Raw genomic sequence first — 16,571 nt, 5'->3', positions numbered from 1 at the left:
ACGTCCACCGCCACCCCTCTGTCCAAGGTTTTACTTACCTCCTCATAAAAAGAAATCAGATTTGTCTGACAACTTCTGTCTTTCATGAATCCATGTTGTCTGTTGCTTAAAGTGTTTTTGTTCAGCAAGAACTCGTCAATGTGGTCTTTTATTAAACGCTCCAGTATCTTCCCAGCTATAGAAGTTAAGCTAACAGGTCTATAGTTACTTGGTAAAGACTTTGATCCCTTTTTAAATATAGGCACCACCCTGCGCCAATCCAGTGGGACTATTCCCGTCATTAATGAGTCCCTAAAAATTAGATACAATGGCTCTGAAATTACAGAGCTCAATTCTTTTAGGATCCGTGGGTGGATGCCATCAGGGCCAGGTGCTTTATCCACCTTTATTCTGTCCAAATATTTCTGGACCATATCACTTTTGAGCCATTGTGGATTTGGGTCTGTGTGACTGCCACCCCCATTATGGACATGAGCTCCCCCATGCTCCTTTTTATACACGGAGCTGAAGAAAGTATTTAATAAGTTAGCCTTCTCTTTGTCCCTCGTCGCCCACTCCAGATTATTTTGTAAAGGGCCTACATGCTCAGACTTGACCTTTTTACTATTAATATATTTGAAGAATTTTTTGCAATCTGTCTTTTTTTTTTTGCATCCTTGATTTCCTTTTTACATATTCTGTTATATTCTTTGTAACATTTAAATGACACTAGCGTTCCTTCATTTTTATATTTTTTAAAAGCTCTTTTTTATAGTTTCTTTTTTAACTTTGGCCGTGAGCCACATCAGTTTTATTTTTAGCCTTTTAAACTTATTGCCCATGGGAATATACTTTGCAGTGAGATCACAAACAGTCTTTTTGAAGCATTCCCATTTCTGTTCTGTGCCCATTGATGCCAATATTCTCTCCCAGTCTAGGTATTTCTGGACCATATCACTTTTGAGCCATTGTGGATCATTTGGGGCTGTGTCACTATCACCCCCATTATGGACATGCGCTCCCCCATGCTCTTTTGTGTACACAGAGCTGAAGAAAGTGTTTAATAAATTAGCCTTCTCTTTGAAGTGCTCTAGAATTTTCTAGAAGAGGGCTGCACTGACTTTGGACTTGATAAAATATGGACCAACACCAGCAGATGACATGGCTTCTTAAATCATCACTGACTGTGGAAACTTCACACTGTACCTCATGCAACTTGGATTCTGTGCCTCTCCACTCTTCCTCCAGACTCTGGGACCTTGATTTCCAAATGAAATGCTAAATTTTCCACGGTCCGTGATAATTTGGGGAGCCATTTCATCTGCTGGTGTTAGTCCACTGTGTTTTATCAAGTCCAAAGTCAGCGCAGCCCTCTACCAGGAAATTCTAGAGTACTTCATACTTCCCACTGCTGACGAGCTTTATGGAGATGCTGATTTCATTTTCCAGAAAGACTTGGCACACAAGCAAAGAGAAATGTGCAGTAACCAGTGACAACCATTAGGTAATCACATTTTGCTGTTCTGACTACTGCACTGAAATCTGATGAGCTGTTATGGGTCACAGCACCTCACTATTTTTTGCACTGAATTACATATCTTGGTAGATTGTATTTTAAAACATGGTGTAAATATCTGTGGTGTTCATTAACCTATAACAACCAAACTGAATTCTGCTTTCAATGGCCTGTCAATAGCAGACTGCTGAGAACTGACAATTGTTGTCGTAGGTTATAATGTATTGTGAATTTGCACTGTGGATAATTTATGAAACCCATTACAGAGCAAAGAGAGAACAGGAAGTTACTGTCCTGAAGAGAGCATTGGAAGAGGAAACAAGATCACATGAGGCCCAGGTTCAGGAAATGAGGCAAAAACATACTCAAGCTGTTGAGGAGATAACAGAACAACTGGAGCAAGTGAAAAGGGTATGACATCTTTATTAGCATACAAAAAAAGATCACATTTCTTGACAAAATACCTTCCTAGTTTACAATGTGTTTTCTGTCCATAGGTTAAAATCAACTTGGAAAAGAGCAAGCAAGGCTTGGAGAAAGACAACTCCGAGCTTACTATTGAGATTAGATCACTGAACCAGGCCAAACAAGATGTAGAGCACAAGAAGAAGAAGCTTGAAGTCCAGTTGCAGGAGTTACAGTCTAAATACACTGATGGAGAACGGGCCAGAAATGAGCTGACAGAAAAATCTTATAGAGTACAGGTATTGTAGATCATAATTTTAGGAGCATATAATTGAAATGAAGATAATATTATTGTTTGTATGAAATATGTTTTCTTGCATCTGCAGGTAGAACTGGAAAATGTCACAGTTCTTCTAAGCGAAGCAGAGACCAAGTCCATTAAGCTTTCCAAAGATGTTGCCAGTTTGCAATCCCAGCTCCAGGATTCACAGGCAAGTTATTCAATTTTAAGCATATATATTATGTTACATATCAATAGATAAAGGCCTTTACTATTGGGGGAATGCTACGGAATTAATTATTGGCCTTCAATTTGCAGGAGTTACTGCAAGAAGAGACCCGGCAGAAGCTGAATGTTGGCACCAAGCTTCGTCAAGTAGAGGATGAGAAGAACACTCTTCAGGAGCAACTAGATGAAGAAACAGAGGCCAAACAGAACCTGGAACGTCACATCTCAACACTAAATATTCAGGTACTACCATAGCCCAGAGTAGTTCTACAGATAATTCATTGATATATGCACAGCATATTAAGGCATACATGTTAATACTTTTACTTTTCAAAGAATCTCTAATAACCTGCTTATTATACATAATATACATAAGCAATGGTGTTTTGTAAGTAATAAAAGTTGTAAGATACAAGGCTGTTATTCCAAAGTGCAAAAAAGCAGTTTGAGACACTTTATTACATTTATTAAGTTTCCACACAGATGCTGGTATAGTCGAAATGTAATACCACCACATATACCTGAGAGATTGAAAAAGCGATATCTTTATGAGTGAGAATGACTACTCATATTAACCACTTAAGGACCACCTCACGCCGATATAGGTCGGCAGAATGGCACGGCTGGGCACAATCACGTACCTGTACGTGGCTCTTTAAGTGCCCAGCCATGGGTCGGGAGCGCGCCGGCGCCCTTCCGACCCGATCCTGAGCTCCGTGACCGTGGCCGCGGGACCAGCGGACCCGATCGCCGCTGGTGTTCCACGATCGTGTCACAGATCTGAAGAACGAGGAGAGGTCTGTGTAAACAAACCTCTCCCCGTGCTTCCTTGTGTCGCTGTCACCGATCATCTGTTCCCTTTTATAGGGAAAGACAACCAGTGATGTCACATGCCAGGCCACGCCCCCCTACAATAGAAAAAAAACACATAGCGTCACACATAACCCCTACACTGCCCCCTAGTGGTTAACTCCTTCACTGCCAGTGTCATTTACACAGGAATCAGTGATTTAAATAGCACCGATTGCTGTATAAATGACAATGGTCCCAAAAATGTGCCATAATGTCGCAGTCACAATAAAAATCGCTGATCGCCGCCATTACTAGTAAAAAAAATTATAAAAATGCTATAAAACTATCCCCTATTTTGTAAACGCTATAACTTTTGCGCAAACCAATCAATAATCGCTAATTGCGATTTTTTTTACCAACAATATGTAGAAGAATACGTATCGGCCTAAACTGAGGAAAAAATATTTTTTATATATTTTTTGGGGATATTTATTATAGCAAAAAGTTAAAAAAATAGCATTTTTTTCCAAATTGTCGCATTATTTTTGTTTATATCGCAAAAAATAAAAACTGCAGACATGATCAAATACCACCAAAAGAAAGCTCTATTTGTGGGGAAAAAAGGACGCCAATTTTGTTTGGGAGCCATGTCGCATGACCACACAATTGTCAGTTAAAGTAACGCAGTGCCGAATCGCAAAAAGGGGCCTGGTCCTTTGGCTGCAAATTGGTCCGGGGCTTAAGTGGTTAATGAGCACATAAGTAAAAATGCTATGTGCAAAAATCCAAAAGTCCAGTGTTTACTGAAGCAAAGTGTATTATTAGACACAGAAATGAGATGTGCGGTTAGAATGCAAGGATGAGCATATAAAGAAGCCCTGGCATACTTGTCAAATACCCAAATAAGCTCTTAGATACAACAGGTCTATTGGTATCTGCCAAAGCTGCCTGATTACCAGTTCAGAGCAGTTAACAGGATTAGGAACAATTTGAATATGTGTGTTCTATACTGTGGTAGCAGATGAGCTGTATGGCAGCTTGTCAAATAGGTAACACAGGTACAATTTAGTAAGTTTGCATACAGTGTTGTTACATGTTTAATGTCCAAAACAGACACAGTTATGAGTGCACATTACTTTGTCTATACAGAATGTCTATATTGTTTTTGACAAGCCCCTTCTGTCAGACATCATTGCTCAGTAAAATTTCATAGCAGATTAAAGCAACAGGGTATCTTATGGTATATTCATCACTGTCCTGCTTTAGCTTTCAGATTCCAAGAGGAAATTGCAAGAATTTACTGCCACAATAGAATCTATGGAAGAAGGTAAGAAGAAATTCCAGAGAGATATTGAGGCCATGACACAACAGTTTGAGGAGAAAGCTTCTGCTTATGAGAAACTGGAAAAGACCAAGAACCGCCTACAGCAGGAACTTGATGACTTAATAGTTGACTTGGACAACCAGCGTCAACTTGTGTCCAATCTGGAGAAGAAACAGAAAAAGTTTGACCAGGTATATCATACTACTTGTGATTTTATATGTAGGTAAGTCTTGTTTTGCAAGACCAAGTTGGCTAACTGTATTCATTTTCAGATGTTAGCAGAAGAGAAAAATATTTCTTCCAAATATGCTGATGAGAGAGACAGAGCTGAGGCTGAGGCTAGAGAGAAGGAGACCAAAGCGCTATCACTTGCCAAAGCTCTTGATGAAGTTATACAAACAAAGGAAGAACTTGAGAGGGTGAACAAAATGTTGAAGGCAGAAATGGAGGACTTGGTCAGCTCCAAAGATGATGTTGGAAAGAACGTAAGTAATGTGTTTTTGGTGACAGTTTTGGTTAGTAATTGATGACCACATTTGTATATTAAAGTGGTTGTAAAGTCACATGGATGAATTATTTTGATTGTCTCTGTTTTAGGTCTCCTTTAGGGCCTTGTTCAATACAGTATGTTTTCCTAAAATTATAAATACCTTCTTTGCAGAGCCATGCTGGTCTGTCATGTGACCTCCAGCAGGGCTCTACAAAGAAGGTATTTAGCATTTTAATTTTTGGAAAACACACACAGTGTACTGAACTTGGACCTAAAACAGAGAAGATCGAAGTAATTAATACATGTTTCTTTACTTAACAAGCACTGGAGCAGCTTCAGGGAATAGAATTACACAGGCATGAGAAGAGAGAAGAGGAGAGGAAAGGAGAGGGGAGGGGCGGGAAGGAGATCGACTCACACACAGACTATGGAACTGACAGGAAGAGAAGGAGGGGGGCGATACAGAGACGCTGAGGAGAGAACAGTATGATGGAGGCAGTTAAACTGGATCAGTAGCCATGATAAATGTGGTCAGTTTACAGAAACAGACATGATCAACCAGGTATTGTACAACATAGAATGGGACACTACAGAAACACTATGCTATATACTATGCTACTATACTATTAAAGGGACAGGAGCATTTTTTTTCTTTAGGGTTACAACCACTTTAAATAGCCAAGCAACAGATGGAATCTCTAGTCATATATTTTTAAGTTTTAACTTAATTTTTAGCCATGTCTAGCTGAATATTTTGTATACAAAGGTTCATGATTTAGAGAAGTCCAAACGAGGTCTTGAGCAACAAGTTGAAGAGATGAAGACACAGTTGGAAGAGCTGGAAGATGAGCTTCAGGCAGCAGAAGATGCCAAACTTAGATTGGAAGTTAACATGCAAGCTCTGAAAGCACAGTTTGACAGAGACTTACAAGGCAAAGATGAGCAGAATGAGGAGAAAAGGAGACAGCTGGTTAAACAGGTAATTGACATTTTGTTAACAGTATAAATAAGGTGGAAAAGCAAAAGTCAGGAAACATAGAAAAGGCCACTTTCTCTGGGAAATTAACACTTTTTTGTTTTCAAGGTACATGAGTTGGAAACAGAACTGGAAGATGAGAGGAAACAAAGAACTTTGGCAGCTGCAGCCAAGAAAAAGTTAGAAGTTGACCTTAAGGATCTAGAAGGACAAGTGGACTTTGCCAATAAAGGTCGGGATGAAGCTATCAAACAACTAAGGAAATTGCAGGTAAAAAATAAATCATAAAAAACAAAATTATGATTCATGATATCATTTTTTATATCCAACTTAAAGTGGAGGGCCACCGTAAAAAAAAAGTACATTAACATTCTTAAAAAAATATTTTTAAAAAAAGTGAAAAAAAAATGTTTTTACTCACCAGAAACCCTTGTTGCTAGGCAGTCTTCCTAATCTGCCTTTTCCTATTCCGCGGCGCTGTTTCTTCAATTCTTCCTCCTCAGTGAGCGGCCCTGTTGTCTTCTGGGACATGTGTGTATGCCAGGAAACAACGGGGCCATTCACAAAGCGCCACGCAGCTTGCGCATGCACAGTAGAAAACGGGCAGTGAAGCCGCAAGGCTCCACTGCCTGTTTTCCTTAGTTTGGATGGCGGCGTTGGCAGCCGATCCGATGGACGGATCGGCTTTGGGGCTGCCGACATTGCAGGCTTGCTGGACAGGTAAGTGTCCTTCTTAAAAGTCAGCAGCTACAGTGTTTGCAGCTGCTGACTTTAATAAAAAAAAAACGTCCGGAACAGCCCTTTAATACAAATGATCACGCTGTATTTATTTTATTTTCACATAAAGATGTCAGATGGCATTTTGAGGAACAAAAATTTTAACAACCTCAAAAATGTAATATACGTTTTAAACAAAATATAATTTCAGGCTCAGATGAAGGACTTCCAAAGAGAGCTTGATGATGCCCGTGCAGCCAGGGAGGAAATATTTGCTACTGCAAGAGAAAATGAGAAGAAGGCCAAGAGTTTTGAAGCTGATCTCATCCAATTACAAGAGGTAAAATGTATATAACTTGGTTGCTCACGGCTGACTGCACCGTACCTAGCCCTAGAATCCTATTAATGACATTTTTTCCTGCTAGGATTTGGCTGCTGCAGAAAGAGCAAGAAAACAAGCAGAGCTGGAGAAAGAGGAACTGGCAGAAGAACTTGCAGGAAGTGCATCTGGGAAGTAAGTAGGATGCAAAAAGTTGAGGTGTTTTGATTACCTATAGATAAGACTTTCAAAGGACTCCTAAGGCTAAATCACAATTCCAGATTGGAAAAGGCTCAGAACCACTAACAGGTTATTAATACTGTAATTCCATTTGAAAGCTGGCCTCTCACTTCTGGTGATTCTGAGTATAAAGCCGTTATGTTTACAATTCTTTGGATGTTCTTAATTTCAGCTTTTAGCTGTACAATTCATATTCACTCAGTGTGAAATTTTTGTACCAGCACTGTATAGCCAATTATAATCATATTCATTTAATCTATGCAGATCATCCCTCCAGGATGACAAGCGCAGACTGGAAGCCAGAATTGCTCAGATGGAGGAGGAGTTGGAAGAGGAACAGGCTAACATGGAGGCAATGGGTGACAGAATGAGGAAAGCAGTGCAGCAGGTGGGTATAATAATAATGATTTACATCTTATCTGTACATTATGTGAATGGTTACAAGAGACAGTGCTGTAAGGTGTGTTCATCACTGTTTCAAGGCGGAACAACTCACAAATGAACTGGCAGCTGAACGCAGCACATCACAGAAGAATGAGACCGCACGACAGCAGCTTGAAAGACAAAACAAAGAACTGAAGAGCAAACTACAGGAAATGGAAGGCTCTGTCAAGTCAAAATTCAAGTCTAGCATTACTGCTTTGGAAGCCAAGATTGCTCAGCTCGAAGAACAATTAGAACAGGAATCCAGGTAGGCAATACACCAAATAGTAATTTAGAAATTATTAATCCATATCTAATAAATGATGCTTTGTGTAACAGTGATAAATACAATTTCTAGAGGAAAGTCTAACATGCAATGCAAACAAAGGGCAATGAGATACAGTAAACCATTGTAACTAATAGGACATCAATTTTCACATGTCTGACAGCATTCATTTTTTTAAATTGATTTTCCATGCTTATTCCTTTGGATTAGTGCCCCATTGTCCTTTGAAATATACTGTATAAATAAAGCCTCCAAGATTTTGAAATGATTGCTTACACTTTTTCAGACATCTTCAATAAATCATTGGATTTCAGCTTGTACATAATGGAAAAAGATGAATTTTCATTGGTTGCAAAGGGTTACTGCACTTGAACACTTTTTCCTTACTTCATATCTTTCTCTTTTTGTCTATGCTTCTAATTTTAATGTAAACTAAAAATTAAAATCACTGAAATAAGGAAGATGTTAAATATTACACATATACTTAAAGTTAATCTCCAGCCTATACTTTTCCCCACTGTATCAAATACTAAACGGAAAAAAAATTCTGGAACAAGGCTTTAAGTGTGGCCATTTGAAAGTCATGCTGTGTACAGGTAAATAAACCTTATTAAAGCTAAATCTGTTCTACTGTTAGCTTTTAATGGGGAACACACAAGACTACTTAGTACATGCCCCTTCTTCTTGGGGTGGACACTAAGTAAGCAGAAAGTGTAGCTCCTGCCTGTGGGCCATAATATAATGCACACCCAGCATCCCAGTTTAGCTTTGTGTCCTAAGGAGTTAAGATGTCACTCCATGGTTTACTGTTGGTTCAGAATTGAAGACAAAAGATTTTCAGTTATGCTGATGGCAGTGTTAAACCAGTCCCCCAAGTCTTGGAGACAGCCATGGCCAACTAGCATGCTCAGTGTCCTTACTGGCCCCCAAACCCTGGAGATTTACTGCAGCATATGCATCCAATTACCTCATAGTTGCAAATTTCTTGAGACATTCACAAATTCTTAGCAGCTGTCACAATATTTTCTTGTCTTGGGCAGAGTCTCAAAAATCATTATTTGTTATGGACAGCTATGGGGCTGGTTACAAATTATATGATGCGGAACACACTGCTGGGGACACAGATCTGATCACTCTCCTGGCCCTACCTCCTCTCCCAGCAGCAACTGAATTGCTCAGGCAGCTTCTGTGCCCAGGACTCTCACTCACCAATGCGAGGAGGTCAGGTGGAGCTTTCTTCTACGTGGCTGGGTGGGACTCGGAGAGAGGGCATGATTAGCCTAGGAGGGATGAAAATGATTATGCAAGCCCACCTTGAGCATTTGAGACACCACCTGTGAGGCAGGAGTGGACCCGACAGAGCTATGTTTAGTGCTGCTGTATGGGGTCTTTCTGCATCTTCATCTCTAGGGGAAGATCATGATGGCTGGGCTCTCTCTGTGTTTTTTTTTTTGGGGGGGGGGGAGCGAGCAGCAGCCATTTGAGGTCTCTATCTCATGGGGAAGGCTCAGTCATCTCCATCCTGCATACACCTCCATCCTTTCACCTCCATCCTGTATACACACACACAAGTCACCTCCATACTGTCATCTCCATCCTGCACACACAAATACAAATACTCACCTCTATACTGTAATCGTCATCCAGCACACACACACAGTCATCTCCAGCCTCACTTGTTCTGCACTGTACATTTAACATTACCACATTCTGCACTGTAAGTCATCTCAGACGCTATTTAATCACACCCGTTTAAGCCACGCCCAATATTTAGTGTATTGTAAACCATGCACACTTTTCGTCATGGCATGCTTAGTGTGCCATACTTTTACTTATTGCCTTTTAGAGCTGTTATGCCTTGCCTACATAGACTTTCTTGCCACACGGAAAAAAAAGTGTCCATAAAAACTTTTTTAACTTGTTTCCAAGGGGTATGCTGCTGTTTCCCTGTAAGTGTTAAGAGCCTTCTACATGCAGTCCTTACCTTGCACCTATCTGTACCTTACTCACCAGCACCATGGCAGGGGTAATGTCTGCATATCTTCACCTGACATCTTTTGTACTTCAACCATGCTGGTAGGAACCTTTAAGCACTAGTCTGTTTCCTAGGGGTCACTTCAGCTTTACCCTTTATGTGATGTTTATCAGACCTCCTCTAAGCCACCTGTATTGATGTCCTTTTCAGAACCCTCACGGAGCTCTCAGATGCAACAATGGAGAATGTGTCTGAGTCCAGGAGTTTCTAGCTCAACTGTTTCATTTACTAGACAAGTCTTCACACACACATCTAGTATAAGTGCCTGTAGGAGCTCTCACTACTTCCACTACTACTGCTGATTCATCTATGCCATTTGAGTCAGATTAGGAGCTGAGTCAGACTAGGAGCTCTCCCCAGAGTCTCCAGGAGACAACTAAAAACTTGTATTCAAGCTATGCGCAAGAGCCCTGCCTTAGCAACAGAGTGGTCCGCCCTGACACAGACTCCATGTTTCATGGACCTAGTGGACAAAAAGTTGGAAACCCTCACCTTTTAAAAAAATATATATTACAGAGGCTCTGCTTGCTCAGAGCCCCTGACAAGTGGGCTTGCATTAAAACCTAATGAAGGGTCACCCCACCACTTAAGAGTCCTAATGCAAGCCAGTGAGTTCTTATGTGATGCCTCAAAATATTTGAATCTCCTAATTTGTCCCATTAGCTCTGAAGCTACTGCATTAAGCAGGATTCTTTTGCTTAAGTTTCCACCTCTTTGAAGCTATGCTTTAATATTAAGTATGTCACAGCAAAAAACAGCACTCATCTTCCCCAGTCACAGAAGCTAATGTCGTCCTCAGATTTGGAGATATCCAAATCCTTTCACTCTCCCTTAAAGCAAACATCTCACCCCAGACAAAAGCTTTCATGTGAAATGGCAAATAAAGTGACTGACAAATTCAAGTTAGCATAAAGATTTTTCCTCACTAAACGACAAGGTGGGTTGAAGACTTCCGATGTTTGGCTTTGCGGCATCTTATGTTGAGACAAGGTAGGTTGTCTCAACTGAGTAGAATATAGAGTTTCTATCTCTCCCAAATAACAGGTTGCTTCATATCCATTATTTTTTCCCCAGTATACATCTCAGCTGAGATCGTACTGTTTTATCCATCCTGGATCTTAAGGCACTCAATATAATTGTCTCTGAAAATTCCATATGGAACCAATCTAATCTGTTGTACCATCCCTGGATTTAGGAGAATTTCTTACTTTTGTGTATAAGAGATATTTGTTTTCATGTACCCATGTTTGCCCCTTTTTCGGTACTTAATGATAGGGGAACTAAACTTGATGTTCCAGTAGTAGCTCTTCCAAAGCCAGAGGCATTTCTGTTGCATATTTTGACTATTACATCTTGCAGAGATAGCAAGTCAGCCAAAAGGAACTCTACAGAGTTGCCAATGACTTGTGCATCATAAGTCCTATCTTAAATGGGGTACAAACTATGAGAAAATCGAAAGAAAAATTCTGAACGAGGAACGATCTTTGGATTTTCTGATAGTGTGTACACAACTTTCAAAAGGAACAAACTCCAAAAATGTTCTCGTACCATGAACAGATGATTTTGGTTTCATTTGTACTGTTTTCGTATGGCTTATGTAAGAGGAAATTCAGATACGAAAGACTGCGCATGATCAGAAACCATAAACAACAATATTATTAATGTGTGTTTTGCGCTAACAATATAAAATACATAAATTCAATCAAATAAAAAAATTCATATATATCAAAAACTGTAAATAAGAATGTGTTAAAAAACATTCATAAATAATCCAGTAAAGGCCATCAGAAAAAAAGAAGAGAAGTGCTCTTTTGCAAAAAGTTAATTTATACTTGTGTATCAACAATATTCCATATTTCAGTTTGGATAGCAAAATCTTGACATCCAAAGGTGTATACCCAACTCTCAAGCCGCCTACCAGCTACTCTGACCCCAAGATGGGGGTGTGGCTGCATTTTATCCAAGTATCCCCATGGGATGGATGGATATCAGGAGCCAAGACTCCAGGATGGGTTACTATACAACCAGGATGTTCAACAGTGGGTTCAGTAAAAGTCAGAGACAAAGGAGGAACTCATAGTGTAGTAATTAAAAATCCATGCTTTTTAATGAAGGTTAAAACTACTTAAAAGAAGGCAGGAGCAAAATCCCATATTGATCGTTTTATATGCCCCCCCCTCCCTCCCTCCTACTTTCATCGTAAAATGGTGTCTTCCTTCAATTTTAATGATTACTTGATCCTCTCCACCTTTTGCCCATCTCCTATTTATTCAAAGAATGTAGTACTTCACTACCTGGACACTGAGAGAACAATCAGGGTTTACCAAAACAATACGTATTCTTCCTGATGCTTCTTCTCCCTTAGATTAGTAGCTCTTCATACACGAGGGCCCGTATAATTACGGTTCCTTAAGGTTATCAGAGGCTACTTTTCTGATTGTTGGCTACTCTGAGGTGTGGTGGCCTTGCAGGAGGGTATGGCCCAAAAGGGAGCAGCTATGCCTTCTGCCTGCAGTTATATATACCCAGTGGTCTGCTGTCTTATCCTATGAACTACTAAAGAAATATACATTTATAAGTCTATAATTGCAAGTACAAAAATTTCTTTATTTTAATGTTCATCTTTAACAGTTGCTACATATTATTTATTTATTTTTTATCTCCCACACTAAACCAAATTACGTTTTTGAAAATTGCAGAGACAAACAGGCACAGGCAAAATCTTTAAAACAGAAAGACAAAAAGCTTAAAGAGGCTCTTCTACAAGTTGAAGATGAGAGGAAACAGGTTGAGCAGTACAAGGACCAGGTAAATACCTCTCCTGTTAAGTAACCATTTACTCATTATAAAGTGTATGTCCACTTTTTATTTTTTTGCCAATTGAACATTAAAGTTTTTCACAGTTGACAATTGACAATATAGCAAATATCAAATACAGGTTGAGTATGTATGCCAGTTTACAAGAATTTAAAGAGGCAAATGATGCAGTATAAAACTAAAATAATGAATTGGGAGTGGCATAATGGATCTAATTCTATGTCAAGAGTACATATGGGGAAGGTGGTGAAGGCGTTATAAGTTTTGGTAACCGATTAAATAATAATATTGTAAATAATAATAAATTATTTATAATTAAAATTAACAGAACATAAAATAGAATGAAAAAGAAAAAGAAAAAGGCCTGGTATTGAAGATTAAGGGGATTAATGTTATGAGGATTTAATATTATATCTTAAAGCGGTTGTATACCCGCTGATACTTTTTTTTTTTAAATACCCCTGTAAGGCAAAAGGCATAATGAGCTAGTATGCACCACATACTTACTTACCTTAGACCGAGGCATCGGTATCTCACCTAGTCAACGCCGAGGGAGATGACATATTGTCTCTGCGTGTCTTCCGGGTATCGCGGCTGTGAGTGGCTGGAGCCGCGATGTCGTTACTCCCGCGCATGCACACGGGAGACTTCTTTCCGGCAAGGTCCGACTTATGCAGGGCTTTCAGCTGAGAATCCCCTGTGTGCATGTGCCGCTGCAGTCAGTGGCTCATTACAAGGGGAATATCTCCTAAACCGTACAGGTTTAGGAGATTTGTTTTTTACCTAGAGGTAAGCCTTATTATAGGCTTGACTGTAGGTAAAAGTAAAAAAAAATAGACTATAAAACCACTTTAAATGTGGGTATAAGTATGGTACTTAAGCATTAGCATCTTTAGTATTTCCACTTTTTAAGCCATATTGAGATAATACTTACTATATATTTGTTATATCTTACATGGGGGGCTATTTTTAGGTATACTGTGTGAATGGCAACATATAACAAACAAAGTTGGGTTTTCTCAAATGTGACTGTGAAAGTGGAAATGTTCTTTAATCCATGGTTCTATCTTGCATTGATGAGTGTAAACACCCTAAACAGTTATATATATTGTAATATATATTGCTGTGCATATTATTTGGTATCTGTGGTATAGATCAATGGTTCTGCTCAGTTGGCTATAGTTACATAAATTAGCCCAGTATTCTTTCATGAATACAAACTCTGTTTTTGAACCTGTAAGAAAGTGGTGAAATTCAAATATCTGTTTTAAAGTCAATTTGCAGCAAAACTTTTTTTTTTTGGATATAGTTTGGTAGGGTTAGACCCCCTGCTATCCTTTTATTGCTGATTTTGTCATTAGTTGCAAGTTGTTCTCAGTGTGACAAAATCAAAATTATGGAAAATATCATCAAGTGTAACTAAAATCAAAACTTTTTTTTTTTCTCTCTATTCCTGTTCTGATGTCAACCCAAAATTTTGGATTTTATTTTATTTAACGTTTGGTGATAACAGTAAACAGGATAAATAGAGAGAGTGAATCTCCCTAACCGGGACACAGATGGCAATAGAAGCTGACAAGGGTTGTAATCCCTCTCCACTATATCCATGACTAAAAAAAATGCTTTGCCCTTACATACATCTTAATTTCTTTTCTATTTGATCAGACAAAACAGGAGGTGAGTGAAGATCCCCCCAACAAAAGCACAGGAAGCAATAAAAACACATTTTCAAAATTTTCTAGTAGAGCAGGAAAGTTTAGAACCTCTGTCAGCATTTTGTTGTGGTTTGTGTCCCTACAACAGCTTCCCCTCACCTTCCTTTACAAGTGGTGAGTGTCGGATAGAACAGGAACACAGGAGAAATCTGGCAGAACAATCTCTTCAAACGGGCACCAAATTTAACAGAATTTCAAACCCTTCCCCATGCTAAAACAAAAAAAAAAGGCTTTGGCTTGAGTTGGGCTCTATGCTAAATGTATTATAATTCTGGTGGACAGCTTCTTGGTTCTTTTTAATCCACTTCACCAATAACCATAATAGTTTCTCTATATTTATTTAAGGCTGAAAAGGGACTTGTCAAACAGAAGCAACTAAAACGGCAACTCGAGGAGGCTGAGGAAGAAACACAGCGTCTCAATGCCTCCCGGAGAAAAGTACAGAGAGAGCTTGATGAGGCTACTGAAAGTAATGATGTGTTGACCAGAGAGCTTAGTGGGCTCAAGAGTAAACTTAGGTGAGATATAGTTGTCAAAGCAAATTTTTTTGAGAAATTACAGCAATATTTCATGATATTTCTTAAATTGCTTCCCTGGTGCCTCAGTCATTTTAGCTTTCATGGTCCTATAAACCTTGAGGGCATAACAAAGGAAATCTACAATGGTTTTGCTTGACAGACAGAAAAGTTGGTATTCTCATTAAGGCTTCTTTTATATTTGCCACCACCAGCTGATAAAACCAGGCAGTTTAGCTGCAGTTCTACTGCCCCCCCCCCCCCAACCTCCTGCCTGAACCTGGGCATTTATTTGCTCAGGGTTGTACACATAACATGGCCACAATGCTGTCCTTTCTCCCATTCAGTGGGAATGTGAACATGATCAATGTAAGTCAATGGGTCAGCCCCACAACCAAGTGCAATGCATGCAATTGTAGCACAGTAGTGCAGCATTTTTACAGAGTTAAACTAAGCAGTGAGGAAATGACACAATGCTTCCATTCCGTCTATTAAATGTCATCGCTCTTCAGAGGGCCCTGTATCTGTGAGCAAGCCCTATATTAGTGAAAGTTTGGCTGATTACATTATATACAGCATTCTGTGGAGATTAATTCAGTGGGGGACATTTTTCAGTAGAAGATCTTTTTTAAAGTAAATATACCACATTGAAGTTTTGGTGTTCTTCAAAATAGATCTTTTAGCACTTGGATGCCATTAAGCAGGACTTCATAAAGATCTCTCCAACAAGATCTTGGTTTGGTACTAACATCACAGCTTTTACTATCCCTTTTAGTTTTAGTCCAGATTCCACACAATTCATTTTCTACAGGCTCTTGTCATTATCTCAACAATGCCTTTTTGGCTGAACTTAGCCTTTTTGAATTGCTGAGGTACTTTAAGAGAAAATTATGTGCATTTTCAGTCAACAGATTAGTTGTAGTTTTTATTACAGTGTTTGAATTAAAGTAATTTAATGGATATTTTATTTTGGTATTGCATTACATAAAACAAATTGTAGATTAGCTACTGGAGGGAACAAACAGTCCAACTGCAATCATTCTGTCTCTCTTCCTAATAACAGTTGGGACATAGCTCCCAACTGTCCCTGATTTCGAGGGACTGTCCCTGATTGGAACAAAGTCCCTTTGTCCCTCTTGCCTCCTCATTTGTCCCTAATTTTGTCTGATCTACAGAGCTGTATAATAAATGCACTTTTTTATCTTCCAAAACGTGTTTACCAGTGCTAAAACTTTCATCCAATTTCTATATTGCTGCATTTGTAAATTTCAAAAGCCAGTATAAAGAATTAGTAGTGGTAAAAAGCACTTGTGAGCTTAACTAATCATTTTTCTGTGTGATTCTCCTTTAAGGGGGTGTGACAGGGGAAGTGTCCTATGCCTACATACTTTTACTAATAGGTGTCCCTCATTCTCATAACAAAAAGTTGGGAGGTATGGTTGAGATATGCTATCAGCTTATCACAATGGGACTGCATTGATTTTAATGAACTGGACAACTTGTAGACTTGCATT

At 39.1% G+C, this 16,571-nt stretch overlaps 1 protein-coding gene across 3 annotated transcripts in view; it reads left to right on the top strand.

Annotated features, from left to right (window-relative positions):
- Positions 1-16,571, top strand: part of LOC143924551 (myosin-11) — a 141,661-nt gene that overhangs the window by 115,062 nt on the left and 10,028 nt on the right. For all 3 annotated transcript variants that reach the window (XM_077448926.1, XM_077448925.1, XM_077448927.1), the window contains 14 exons: positions 1,762-1,906; positions 1,993-2,199; positions 2,287-2,391; positions 2,499-2,651; positions 4,467-4,715; positions 4,797-5,009; positions 5,781-5,993; positions 6,099-6,260; positions 6,919-7,047; positions 7,133-7,221; positions 7,531-7,654; positions 7,749-7,957; positions 12,710-12,818; positions 14,888-15,060. In XM_077448926.1, coding sequence (XP_077305052.1) covers positions 1,762-1,906; positions 1,993-2,199; positions 2,287-2,391; positions 2,499-2,651; positions 4,467-4,715; positions 4,797-5,009; positions 5,781-5,993; positions 6,099-6,260; positions 6,919-7,047; positions 7,133-7,221; positions 7,531-7,654; positions 7,749-7,957; positions 12,710-12,818; positions 14,888-15,060 — 2,280 coding nt within the window. The remainder of the gene's footprint in view (positions 1-1,761; positions 1,907-1,992; positions 2,200-2,286; positions 2,392-2,498; positions 2,652-4,466; positions 4,716-4,796; positions 5,010-5,780; positions 5,994-6,098; positions 6,261-6,918; positions 7,048-7,132; positions 7,222-7,530; positions 7,655-7,748; positions 7,958-12,709; positions 12,819-14,887; positions 15,061-16,571) is intronic.

The sequence above is a fragment of the Lithobates pipiens genome, unplaced genomic scaffold (genome assembly GCF_037356315.1).
Source record: "Lithobates pipiens isolate NorthernLeopardFrog02 unplaced genomic scaffold, aLitPip1_a1.2 Scaffold_22, whole genome shotgun sequence".
NCBI classification, from domain to species: domain Eukaryota; kingdom Metazoa; phylum Chordata; class Amphibia; order Anura; family Ranidae; genus Lithobates; species Lithobates pipiens.
The sequence above is the reverse complement of the archived record's forward strand: the minus strand, read 5'-3'. Positions and strand labels throughout refer to the sequence as shown.